Genomic DNA, 13,531 nt, shown 5'->3' with positions numbered 1-13,531 from the left:
ATTTGATGAGTTTCCTTATTCTGAAAAAAATGTAGATTTTAATATGGCATGATAGCCTTCCACTGAACAGCTTCTCATAGAGTAGAACCTCGTGGACATCCCTTGGGAAAGCAATCAATTTTGTCAAAGCTATATCTCTGGAATAAAGCCCTATGCATGCAGATCAGAGAATTAATCATGATTAACACTCATTATCACAATAAAATTAAGAATTAATATAATGCTTACCATTTGAGCCCTAGTTAATAGATTTTTACATGTGGAGTTAAAATAAAGTGCTGATAAAAAGGCAGAAGCTAAACAGTGTTTCATTTTAATAAAAGTCCCTGTTCAGCTCTGTGTCTCTGTAGATGGAGCAACTGCATCACTAGAAAATTTTTACTTTGCTCCGCGTGATGATAGAGCTACCCAGCCCAATGCAATACTGCCTCAAAGCTCCTGATGCAGGAATACAGCAGACTCCCCACTGGCCAAAGCCAGCAGAATACTTAACCATTGAATAAGCAGCACCAACCATAATAAATCTGAATCTAAACTCCCAACACAAAGTAACACATACAAGTGCGGATATATCTTTCCACCTGCGAGAAGCTCCAGGGCAGTCACTGGTGGTTGTAGGCTGTGGACTGCTGCATCTCTAAGCATCAGAGAAGAAACAAATGCAGTCCTAACTCCCTCTCACTTCTCTGCACAAAACCACTTTGCTCCCACTGCTCAACTAGAGATCTGAGAGTGGCATGAGCCCTGTGACACAGCAAGAAGTCTTAGCACTTTGCTCACCTCTTGGCTGCTTGTTTACATCCTGGAAGTGTTCAACCAGTCAGTCTCCAATGAGTCACTTGTGTGACCTTAGAAATGAAGGGGCTATCATGTTTTCATCAATGCACCAATATTCAGTGTAAAATAAATGATCAGCAAGTGGATAGACGTACAGGAGCTATAATGAACAGCCCATAACCAAACTTCTCGTTTGCCTATAGCCTTCCAGGCTCAAAGGAGTAATTAAGCAAATAACTCTTCTCCACCACGCCAGGGTGCAGAGCTCTCCTGGTCCTCCTGTTCCCCGACTCTTTGTAGGGTGCAGCCAGAGCAGAGACCTCCGGCCAGAATCCTCAAAACTCTCAGTGTTCAGGGATTTTTAAATCATTGCTTTGCTGCTTTGCCCAAGTGTTTTAAAATTATGCTTGAGAGATAATTCCTGATTGGTCACAGCCTTTATGATGCTGTGAATTCACAAATATCTGAAATAGGGCTGAAAAAGGAAAATCTTACTTATCCCTTTGCCTTCACAAGTTTGTTCCCTACAAGACAATTCTCGGTACTTAGTCTCAGCAGTGTACAAGGCTGAGGACCTTCAAGACTGGGACACCTCACAAGATGAGAAATTACTGGGTTGGTTTTTTATGGGACAGAACTGCACCTTTGGGTTGTGAAAATGCAGTGCTGCTTCCTGCTATAGAACAGTGATTACTGTTTCTATTTAAGGCTAATTCCTACATTTGCTTCCAGTCTATGCCAGCGGATTCTCTCTGAATGAATCCCCATTCTGCCCAGCACCAGGCCTGATGACCTATATGCTCCTACTGTTTTTCTATACTTCGTGCAGATACTCCAATAAGTCTGATCCAAATCATACTGGTATAAAATACTCTCCACCAGATAACTGGAGAGCCAAAATACTTTCATGTTATTTAATTATGGGTGGGGAGGCTACCTGCGTATTATCAACCCTTCATCACACAGGAAGTTTAATGTATGAGATAACAACTTCATCTTTAAAATAATGTTTCTATTGATGCTTCATACCATATGTGCATATGTACAGGAACAACAAGTCCAGGGGAAGAATTACTAAACATACAAGGATCTAGCAAAAACCTGAAAAGTCTCCAAAGTACAGACTATATTATGCATGGATTGATTTTGATTTCTGGGATTCCTGTGAGTGATTCCAGAAACAAAACCACCTTTCATTCATACTGCAATATTGCTCGAAAAACATACATGCTTCCATGCAGACACTCACTGCAGAACAGGACATTTATTTCAGAGTACTTGTAGACTTGTTTTATGTAGTGTGACTCTTAAACAGTAAGAAGAATGGTAAGATGAGAAATGTAAGCAAGGAGGTATTATTTATCTCACCCACCTTTGGAAAGCAGCTCTTAAAAAATAAGTTTTATATGGTGTAAATTACTGCACAAACCTTAACGTAGTAGAATCACATCCAGGCAATCTCTGGACCTAATTCCCTCTTTCTCACTTAATCTGAACTAGATGACAAGTAAATCCACTACAGCACAATGAGTTACATCAGAAAATGGTACAAGATGAGAATCAAGTTGTGTGAATCATCTGGGAATATTTTGCCTTTCCACAGCTTATCAAGGAGCTGCACAACCTGAAATACAGCGTCCAGTGCTCTTAAGTATGGTAAACCCTTTTATACTCCTGAGGCAATAAAAGGAATCATGCAACACAAACAAGAAGCAATTTAGGGCCTTATCAAGATTATGACCCAAAATTAACCTATTAAAAAGCGTTGTGTGAAAAACACTATGTCATCAATAACATTTTATAAAAGGTCTGGCAGATGGAAAAGTTCAGAAACACTTTGATCAGCAACGTGCCTGTCTCGCAGTTTTATCTTCCAAGATATCAACCTACATTCAAGAGGGGTTACGTTCGTTCAAATACACACAGTTTAATGATCAACTCGTTGGTCTGCCTCTTCCAAAATGAAAAGGAGTATAAATAGATCAAATTCTTCAACCCAGAACAGTCACACAGCAAAAACTGTTGGTATGAAAAGCCTCTGCATCCTGAACAACCAAAGAGTATCAGGAGCAGAAAACATGAAAATCATTCTAGTCTTTCTATTCATTGCCCCACTTGCTCTTTCAGCTAGAGCTGAGAAGGACTATTCCTCCTTTGATTCTGCTCCATCTCCTGAGACAAAATCAAGATTTGCCATGTTAGATGATGTACGAATCTTAGCCAATGGACTCCTCCAGCTTGGGCATGGTCTTAAAGACTTTGTCCATAAGACAAAGGGGCAGATGAATGACATCTTTCAAAAACTTTACATTTTTGATAGGTCCTTTTATGAGCTCTCACTGCAAACTAGTGAAATCAAAGAAGAAGAAGAACAGCTCAGACAAACTACAGCCAGACTGCAAATCAACAATGAAGAGATAAAGAATCTCTCACAGGAGATGAATTCGAAGATTGAAGACCTCATACAAAACAAAATCCAGCTGCAAGAAAAAGTATGGGGACTGGAAGACAAAGTCACTAAACTGGCCATTATCCAGCCTTCAATGCAAGAGACAAAAGACATTTCTTCACTCAAAGTAAGTAGACTTGTGAAAGTCCCTGACACACAAAGCCAAAGTAAACTGTAATGCTATTATTGGTAGTTATGCAATAGAAGCTCATGTTTTCCCTTCCTCTTCACTGTAGTACTATGTATTTTGAGAAATAAATCACTTAAAAGAATCAGTGTCTTAATCTAACATATTGTTTATTTTGAAGTAAAATTCCCCAGTGAAACCAGTAAGAAAATTGTGAACTTATAAGGTTCTGTATCTTTTTCACTATTTTTTTTGCAAATCAGTTTTAAGAAATTGTGTAATAATAATGATTAAAAAAAATCTGCAATCAGGAAAATGATGCAATTACCACGCCCATAGGTTTGTATGTATCTTCTCATTACAAATCAATGCACTAGGAACTGCCTGCTCAGTATAAAAAGAGGAACTTTAAACCTTTAAAGAGGGACATCTACAGCACCTATTATGACCTCCAGGACAAAAGAACCTTGCAAGTGGTAATAGACTTAATGTCAATATATGCAAGTATTTAGGTGGGTATAAGGCTTGCTATGGAAAAGGAAGTATTAACTGTATTTTGCAGAAGTATAAAAAGGCTAAGCAACTTGTGTGAGAAAATATTGGATGTCTGTGTCAAAGTAGAAAGATGAATCCAGATCTCTCAAATCCCAAGCTACTACCCTAAATGCTGGGAATTGTTCCCTTTTTTGGTCAGTGGCACACATCTAGTTTGAATCAAGGGCCAACTTCAAAGAACATAATTGTTGTGGATGTGAAAATGGAAGGAAAATAGCAACAACAAAAAAGGTCTACAAAGCTGCCAGTAGTTTGTCTCAAAAAAAATGGGTGTTCACTTCACAGGCAAAGAAATTCATCCCTTTGGAGGCAAAGCAGGTGACCCTTTGGAAAAGGAAAGGCAATGTTAAATGGTTTGTGCCTCTCAAAACTGGCCCCATGACAAAGCAGTGCCGCTGGGAAGGTCTGCTGCTGCTGCTTCTAACCTCCTTCCCTTCCTGTCCTCAGGCTTTCGTGGAGCAGCAGGACAACCACATCAAGCAACTTCTCAAAATCGTAGAGGACCAACATGTGCAACTCGACAGACAGCACAATCAAATAATGGAGCTGGAGGACAAGGTACAGGAACCACCTCTATTTCTCTTTTCAGAATTTGTCATCTCTCGTAACACTGAAGGAGTCAATGGTCCAACCATTCACTCGGGTCAGCCATCCCTCTTGTTCACAGTCTGGGGGTGTAGAGGAGGATATAAACAACTTTGACTGCAAACAGGTACCTTTTTGGGTGAGAGACTGCTGTGCTGCCAGGCACGGGGCCGTGGCCAGGGCACACAATGACCAAGAACACAGCTTTGAAATACTGTCTATCAACACCAGGTTGCTGTATTTTCTGACTGCTAATTTTCTCTTTTTTTTCTCTTATTATCTATCATATTTTTGTTCTTCCATTGGTCTTCTAAGAATCATTACTTTCTACCTCTTTCTTCTTTTCCAATATTCACTCCAATAGGGAACCATGTTCTGCAGTTCAACATGTGTCACTGTAATGCTGGGTATAACTGACACCCTCATATTTAATTTATTCCTAAGAGGAGGCTATAAAAGGAAAATGCATTTCAGCCTAAGGAACTGTGGGTTCTGTGCTCTTTCGATGTTGGTATTATTTGTCTAAGTGATGTCACCTGAGGAAATAAGTTAAATCTGTTTGCCCATTAAGGTGCACCTTGTGAGAACAGGTCATTTACTCGCCTCATGAATCCTACCTTGTTTGAACAGTGGCAGAGCTGACATTCATGCAACTGAAATCCACCAGTGCGGTTCTAAAGTTATTTTTATGTTGTAAATTGGGTATTCTAAAGGATTACATTCACAAGAAAAATTATACACTGCATGACATTGTTCAGCTTGATACATGAATCTCATCATTTCAGAGCCTTGGGAAATTAACAGCCTGTAATTACGGTTCTTTCAGCTAAACCACATAGAGCTCCAGGACCTCGCAGAGGACTCCTTCACAGGGGAGCAAACAGAACCAGAGGCCACCCCCTTCCCTGTGCGCAACGCCACAGCTGTGACCTACAAATCTGATGGTGAGACCTTATCCCTTAGACGTGACTACACAATACATTGCATTCGCAGTATTCTCTGTGAAAGTTTTGCATTGAGTTTTAATAGTCAAAGACTGAAAGCAAAACACTCTGATGCTAAATACAGTGCTGTGGGAAGGAGTTCATTTCCTGCTTTGGAAAAAATGTCATCAGCTACTTAGCCCCATTATATTTGTGCTTGTCTCTGGGGTGACATAAAGGAACAACATCCGATAGAGCAGTAATCCTGTCCTCAGTCTTCACCCTCCATTCACCTCTTGTAAACGGGTGCTGTGACCGCCCTTTTACTGACACTTCTGGCGTTGCCGATGCCTGTCTTGGAGGGTATTGAACAGAGAACTAATTTACTTCACATGGGCTGATTGTAAGATTTAGAAGAGCTTTCTTTAAAGTTGAATGGCATTTTCAAACTGCGGCAATGGAAAATGTATTTATTGGGAACTTTGTAAGGAGTAGTAAAGCCCTTTGCCAGAGACTAGTCTCAGGCCTTACCAACTTTCCAAAATTATCTATGTTGAAACCTTGCCTAACTTAAAAAATATAGGCAGTCCAACCTACACAGAACTTGGCAGCTGTACTACCAAGCCCAAAACAATTTGTCCATTTCATTACAGTTACTGTAAAATAAAATTACCAAAAAGATTGTTCTAGTTCTTGTTTTGGCTCTATCTCACATAGAAATTCAAGTTACAAAGCTGGATTAAAACTTACCACATCCAAAAGAGGATTTGTAATTGTCTTTTTTTTTCCTAGGTGCTGCTCCTGACTGCACTGCTCTCTATAACAGTGGCATGCAGTCCAGTGGTGTTTACACTATTAAACCCAACGGCTCAGAAGCTTTCGACGTCTACTGTGAAATGAAATTTGGTAAGACAGCTGTGCTAGCAACAGTCTAATTTTCACATAAGTAGTTTCCTATAAGCCAAAAAACTGCGTCTCATCCCAAAGTACACAAAAACTTAGCACGGTTTATGTATCCTCTTGACTTCTCTCACTGGCCTGTCTGTGCTCTGAACTGATGTTTCCCATATCCTGAAATCTCCTTAACACTGCTTTCATTCCTTACTTACCACTTGTTTATACCAAGGAGAGGACTTTCAATCATGTGACATAAATTAAGTATAATAAAAAACCCAAGCCCCTTTAGCTATAGATAATGAAAACAGCAATTATAAATGCCATTATATTGCAACCATTAATAGCTTTCCCAAATAAAAGCAAACAGTAAATAGTAAATACCTTAGTAAAATTTTGTTTCATTAACAAGGGCTATCGTTTGAGACTTAGATATACCAAACTGACCCAAAGAGGTGAGTCCTGGAGACAGGATTTCTGTATCATGTTTGGGTGAGTCAGTAGCTATGTATGATATAGGTCCAGAATTGGCATGGCCCAGAATGCACAGCACCTGCTCAAGCTCTATTTTTGTAAGAAACCCATTTGTCTGTTCCTTTTGCCACTACCCAGAGATCACACATCTGCCCAGTTTCCCCGCACGGTCCCTTTGCCACAGCTACCTGGGGAGCCTGGGAACACGCTGATGCAAACATGGCAGGGCCATGTCATTTGTTTGGATGTGTAAACAGAATGGCATAGGGTTGCCCTGTGCAGAAAGCTCCTTTGCTTACACTTGTTGAAACTGATAAAACGAGGGTGTCATGACCCGGTCAGGACAAAGACCCCACTGCTGCCCTAGCATGGACACAGCCTCCAACACTTCATACCTTCCATGGAATTGCATTCCCAGCAGTCAAGCACTATCAGTAGAGGGAGTCTGGCAATCTGATCAAATGTCTGGAACATTTCATATCTCTTTTTTATCATTTTCTCTATGTTTGCGTTTCTCAGCCCTTATTAAGACATGAAGGCAGCTTAACAAATAAGTCCAGTGAGCTGAGTCACCACAAGTGTGGCACAGGACACTCGAACAGCCCCGCGTTCTGTTCAGCTGTGCTCACTTGAATTTCTTTCACGAAGATTCAGGCTAACTCATTCTACCTTAAAACTGGAGCACCCAAGAGCACACTCATGGACAGTTAGTAAGGCCAAGGCCAAGAGGAGTCAAGCATTTGCTCTCTGTACAGCTGAGAGACTTTACAGCTCTGTACACGTGCACTCAGGTGCACTGTTGCAAAATGAAGAGTAAGTGGGATTCCTATGGAGCCACCTTCAATGCAAATCCATTTTCTTTCTCACTGTGGTAGAGAGCTCACTTGCGTAAGGGCAGACACAGCAGTGCAGTCCATAGGTCACAAGCTGGTGGTCTCAGTTACTTTCCATCCTCTCTCTAGTGCTTTAAACACTTAAGCCAGGCTTGTGACTTATTTCCCCTTCTTATTCACAGGCAGCTCCTGGACTGTAATCCAGAACAGAGTGGATGGATCACTAGATTTCAACCAAACCTGGGATGCCTATACAAATGGTTTTGGTGACCTCAACGGTAAAAATGCCTTTTTTTTGTGTCTTTTTCTCTGTATCGGTTTATTTGAGAAGCTGAATCTTCTTACTGAAAGGTGTTCACATGAGAGCAGACAAAACCTGCAATCAAATCTGAACAGCTTACCTAATTAGTAGAACACCAGAAAGCGCTTACCAGAAAATGTAACTCAGTAAAATTCTCAGACACACCTTCAAATGTGTGTTTAGAAACCTCTGCTGAATCAAGGCCAGAATGCTTTAAATACTATTTTAATTATTGAGATTTTACTATTTATAAAAACACCTCCCAAAGCCTTTAAAATATACACAAATGCAAAACCTCACCAAGTTGCTGTCACTACTTTCTCTCAAGCTTTCTGCAATCTTGTTTCCCTTAAAACCTCCACACCAATTTTTCCAATCTCAAGAGAGCCCGAGGCTGTGTGTGCTCCCCTGCACAAACCCCTCCGGCTTCTCCATGAAGTGGCCAATCCCCTCCATGGCCACTGGAGGAAACACCCATATTCCCCCGTTAATCATCAACTCCCAAGAATCTGTAGCACCAAGTGCTGCCCAACAGCCTCCCCATCCAGAATACTTTCCCTATGTTTCTCAAACAATGAGATGACTATTTTTGTCTAGAAAATACTTTGACTTTCTAGGCACAGCACAGATCAAAACATCACCAATGCAGGCAGCAATATTGATTCACTTCCACCTCTTCTACAATAACGAGCTGCTATATCTCAACTTTTCCCACATTTTGGGACAGTAGCTCACAACTGAGGTAGACTTTTACCTGTATAGTTTGTCTAATCGTGTTGAATGCTACAGTTGCTCCTTGATTGGTCTGAAATTCCCATATACTAAACCAACATGAAGCCACATCTTTTCAGTGTCAGAAAGATTTTGCAGAGGATCGCATCACTCAGCTATGTCCTACTCAGTTCTGTGCTGCATATTCTAAGGTGATAAAACATAACAGGTTACTACTCCTTCCCTGTAAATTGTGCGAGTATTTTACTCAACCATCTTGTATTCTATTGCTTTAAATGCCACCTGCATGTATGGCACTCACATTCAGCTACACTATTCCTACATGTGGCAATTACCTATTGTGCACTGATACCTGTGGCACTGATAATAAGCTACTTAATATAATTTATGAAACTAATTCTCAAGAATTCTAGCAAAAGAAAACTGCTCAAGTTAAATTCACTTTGTACACAAGGGTACCAAAACCTCAGTTTAGTTCTGCAGCTCCTTCCTTTAAAAATACAACAACTGCAATTAGGTTTTATGTATGTCATTTGCTTCATTTGTCACACAGTTCCAATTATGCATGTTTTAAATGTCTTGAGCTCCCTCTCAGAGTTTCACAAGAGGTGGGAAAGTTAAGTGAGAAGCTCCAGTTCATTTATATCTCTTGCTTTTATTGATCACCAGTGTGCAATTAAGAAGAGGTAAACAAAAAGAATGTGGCAAGAGACCTCTGAAAAGATCAACAGTCCCCAAGACTCATATTATTGATTTAATTAAAGCACTGAATAAATCCTTTTAAATACTATATTTTCACACATACTACCCACAGGTTATCTGTAAAAGCAAATTCAATAGCAGTGTGAGCGATATGGGGGTTTGGGGAAAGTTTATCACATAACTCTTTCCCCACTAACTCTCTGCCCTGTGAGTTCTGTCCCCTAATCCTCACCTCTGACATCTCTTGATTCTGATGTTGCGCAGCTTGTTTGAACACATATTTTCAAATACTGATATTTTAAAGGTGGGTATCTGACGTAGGGGGTTAGAGATCTGAAAAACACAGTAAGTGTGTTCATGCCTAGTTGCATATTAACAGCATCTATTTACTACAACTTTGCAGAGGAATTCTGGCTAGGCCTGAACAAGACCTATGCCATTACTAAACAAGGGGACTACATCTTACGGATTGAGCTGCAGGACTGGAAAGAAAATAAACGTTACATCGAGTATGCATTCAGCCTGGGAGGCCCCAAAACAGACTACACTCTCCAGCTTTCACGGATCTCCGGGAGCATCCCCAACGCGCTGCCGGAGCAGACGGAACTGCGGTTCTCAACTGCAGACCGTCACGTGGACATAATAAATGACTTCAACTGTCCAGAAAACTACCTAGGTATCAGTATGCTGGGTATACTAACATGGGAGTTTCTTTGCTACATGAAGGATGGATGTATGCTTTAATGGGTAGTTACTGATATTAGCCTGGCTTTAGATACAGAAAAAAGAGGGTAACAGCATTTTTCTGCTCGCAGGAAAGGGCAGAAGATGTTTTTCCTTGACAGGGTCCTACAACAACAAGGCATCGTCTTTCTATTTTATAGATAGGTAAAACTAAAGCATAGTGAGGCTGTGCAAACGACCAACATCAGAAACAGAACCAGCAGCACAGGCTGAAATAAAACCCCAGGATGAGATTCTGAGCTATGAAGTAAAGGGCAGTTCCCCCTCTGATGCCTTGTCTGGTGTGGCAGTCCTGGGTCAGATTGTTTAATTCCTCCTTGCAAAAAAGGGAAGACAAACTGACTCTTAACTCCATTTTGACTACAAAGTGCAAGTTAAGAATGATGGTGAGTTTCCATTCAAAGGCAGATTTTAGCTGTTTGTCAAGTATACATGCTATAACCACTCCCAAAGGAGCAAGAGAGATGCAAGGCTGAAGACATTAATAATAATTTGATTAAAGGATTCCTAATTCTTTGATTTTCTGGAGCTTTTATGTTTTGCCCGTTTATAGCAAAAAGCAAACAATTGAAAAATCAATTAATGATTAAACCACAGGATACAGAATTGCCCTCCAGACACCTGCTTCATGCAACAAACATTTTGTACGTCATTCTAAGCTTGAAAATTGTTAGTGTCTGAAACAATGCCGAGAGTGTTACTCAGCTCTAGTGACCATAAAGCAGGTGGCCAATGACTTCTAAAGTGCTAACTTTAATTTTGAGCACAGAGTCACTCCCAGTCCTCTGAAAGCAGAACTGGGTTTACAATTTAAGCTCATTGTTAAGGACAGCAGCCAATAAAAAAGAGAATTTGATTACTAAAGGCTCTTCAGCCTCCTGTAGAGGCAGAGATTTAACTATTTGTACCTGAGAAAAATATCAGCAAATCGGACAGTCCATTGTAAAGGGTCATGGGAAACATGAAAGTGTGAGGCTAACTTCCTAAGTGTCCCAATTCAGGGACAGCATTTGTGTGTGCATTTTCTATCCACCACTACTTTTATGTGAAGCAGACAATAATGAGGAGCACAACATCTCTGTATTGGCCCTCAACTTGCAAGTCTAAGAGGGCACATGTACAAGCAGCATTTCATGTGGGTATACTGGGTAATTGTCACTTTTGCTGGAACTGGTCTAAAGATTTATGTTGCAAACAGGAGCTGTCTACTCAGAAACTGAGCACAGTATGTTAGGGTACAACTGACAGTAACTGACATTACAATATTTTTCCTCAGGAGGCTGGTGGCACAGTGAATGTGAGGAAACCAATCTTAACGGGAAATACGTCGCACCAAGGTCAAGAGGAAGACTAGACAGAAGAAAAGGCTTATACTGGAAGCCTAAGAAGGGCAGATACTACTTGCTCAAGTCAACCAAAATAATGATACATCCAACAGATTTAAAAAGTTTTGACTGAATGCTCACCCTGACGTGTTTTAATTCAGAACATATACACTGAACATTACTACATCAAAGAAGTTCATGTTATGTTTAATAACAGATGCATGTCTATATCCATACGCTGTACAGTGTATTCTCCAGTACATAAACCTGCGGCATTTGCAACGGTCTTACAGTGTGTTTGGTGAGTATTCTCATTCCCTCTAGCCCCAATGTCAATGTGCTGTAACTTTCATGGAGCTTTTAGCTCCCCAAGATGAAACTCTAACCCCTAGGGATCAACCGCCTGCTCGTGTATTTGAGAACATTGCTTGGGGGAATGGGTTTTCAGGCCGTTGCATTCATTTCTGGGTTGTGTAGAACGCAAAAAGCATCTCAGTAAATGAAGGGCTGGCAAAACGCTACGGAAGACACTTAGGAATTAATCTACAGGGAAAAAAAGAAATTCTGTTTCGTAAAGTAACTAATTTGATGCTTGGTTCATGTTACTGTTGTGGAATGTTTCTGTGAGCAAATGAAAGATGGGTAATTCCCCATTTTAGGGTTCTGTGTATTTCCAGACAAATTTTCAGCAGTGTAGCTCGGGCCAGTCTTTGCTGAAGCACTGTACTCACACAGATATAGATGTGTACACACACACCAAGTAAGCCAGAGTACAGGCCTAATCTCTTACATACCACACTTTGAAGAATAACTTAAGAACTATGCTCTCTCACTGGAAGTTAAGAGCTAAGCTTCAAAGCTTACTGAAATGAGTAAGAGATCTTTTCTTTTCATTTGAAATGGAGTCAGGGCCATCCCTTTGTGGCCTTTTAGTACACTAAGAAATTAAATGAAAGTCCAAGTGAGCACACAACATAACACCTTTCAAATAGAGAACAGTTGCCTGTGGGGCAACTCCAGTGGAGTCAATGGTACCCACCAACAAACCCTGTAGGCACAACCTACGGGGCAGTGTTGGTCCTGCTCCAGAGAACACATTCACATTTGTTTAACTTCAGCTGCAGAATACCATCAGGCAGAAGGACTATTGACATGCCAGTGGATGGCTGGCCATGGAAGTGTTGACTGACAAAGACCCCAGTTCTGCAGTTACACTGAGTCATATTGACTTGTATATCTTATCTAACCCTTGTACAGTACGGATTTTTTATCTCAACATTTGCAAACATACAGAAAACTGTTTTAAACTGTAATTTGTCAGAGTGAAATGACTGTGAACAGAATGTGCTAATTACAGAAAAATTGCAAAAATACTTTTACTTCTCATGGATTTATTACAAAGAAGACATCACACAGTGCTGCTTATTTGTACTCATGTATGGTAATGTTTAATTACCTGTCCAATCTCTAAAAATAAATAAATAAATTAATAAATAAAACTTTTGAAAAGACATGAGATATGGAACTCGACTAAACTGTTTCTTGTAAAGTTCGGTTTATAAAAATCTGGTTTGTATTTATCTAACTTTTATAACAAGAAGTAATGGATTTGGTGAGTAAATTGGTGAAATTACTCAGCTCAAGAAGACTATTCCACTCGGATGTATGATATCTTCAAAGATACTGTGAAAAAGCTCTAAACGAATAGTGGTACATAATGAAAATAAATCTGCTCCCTGCCTGGGCTTAGTTATAGAAAGCTTATTGTTTTCCAAGATAACTTAGAAAAATTTCTTATCTTCCAGATCTTTGAATTTTTTTTAAGCATTACAAACAAAGAGATTGCTTTGAAATCAAAATGGAAATATGATCAAAGGGCCTATGCATTTTCTTCATTTTTATCTCCCACTTTAAAGAAAAAAAGTCACAGAAAGTGTCAGAAAGTAAGAAAAACAGTAAGAGAATGATGACTTTAGCAGACAGACAAATTAAAAAACCTAAATAAAACTGAAAAGAATTCAACTAAATTTCACTGTGAATTCACAGCCAAGTTTTATGCAAATATGTTTGTCCCTTCACAACCGTGTATTTTCTGCTGTGTCAGTCTAGA

General features: G+C 39.9%; 2 protein-coding genes across 10 annotated transcripts in view; one reads left to right on the top strand and one right to left on the bottom strand.

The window, feature by feature from the left end:
- The window catches only part of DOCK7 (dedicator of cytokinesis 7), a 106,925-nt gene that overhangs the window by 51,573 nt on the left and 41,821 nt on the right, over positions 1-13,531 (bottom strand). The gene's annotated exons all lie outside the window — the stretch shown is intronic.
- ANGPTL3 (angiopoietin like 3) lies at positions 2,814-12,939 on the top strand. The gene is made up of 7 exons (XM_074877159.1): positions 2,814-3,353; positions 4,356-4,466; positions 5,320-5,437; positions 6,209-6,322; positions 7,800-7,895; positions 9,756-10,028; positions 11,373-12,939. The coding sequence occupies exons 1-7, from the start codon at positions 2,856-2,858 to the stop codon at positions 11,552-11,554; spliced, it is 1,392 nt and encodes a 463-aa protein (XP_074733260.1). The 5' UTR covers positions 2,814-2,855; the 3' UTR covers positions 11,555-12,939.

The sequence above is a fragment of the Strix uralensis genome, chromosome 8 (genome assembly GCF_047716275.1).
Source record: "Strix uralensis isolate ZFMK-TIS-50842 chromosome 8, bStrUra1, whole genome shotgun sequence".
In the NCBI taxonomy this organism is placed as follows: Eukaryota; Metazoa; Chordata; class Aves; order Strigiformes; family Strigidae; genus Strix; species Strix uralensis.
The sequence above is the reverse complement of the archived record's forward strand: the minus strand, read 5'-3'. Positions and strand labels throughout refer to the sequence as shown.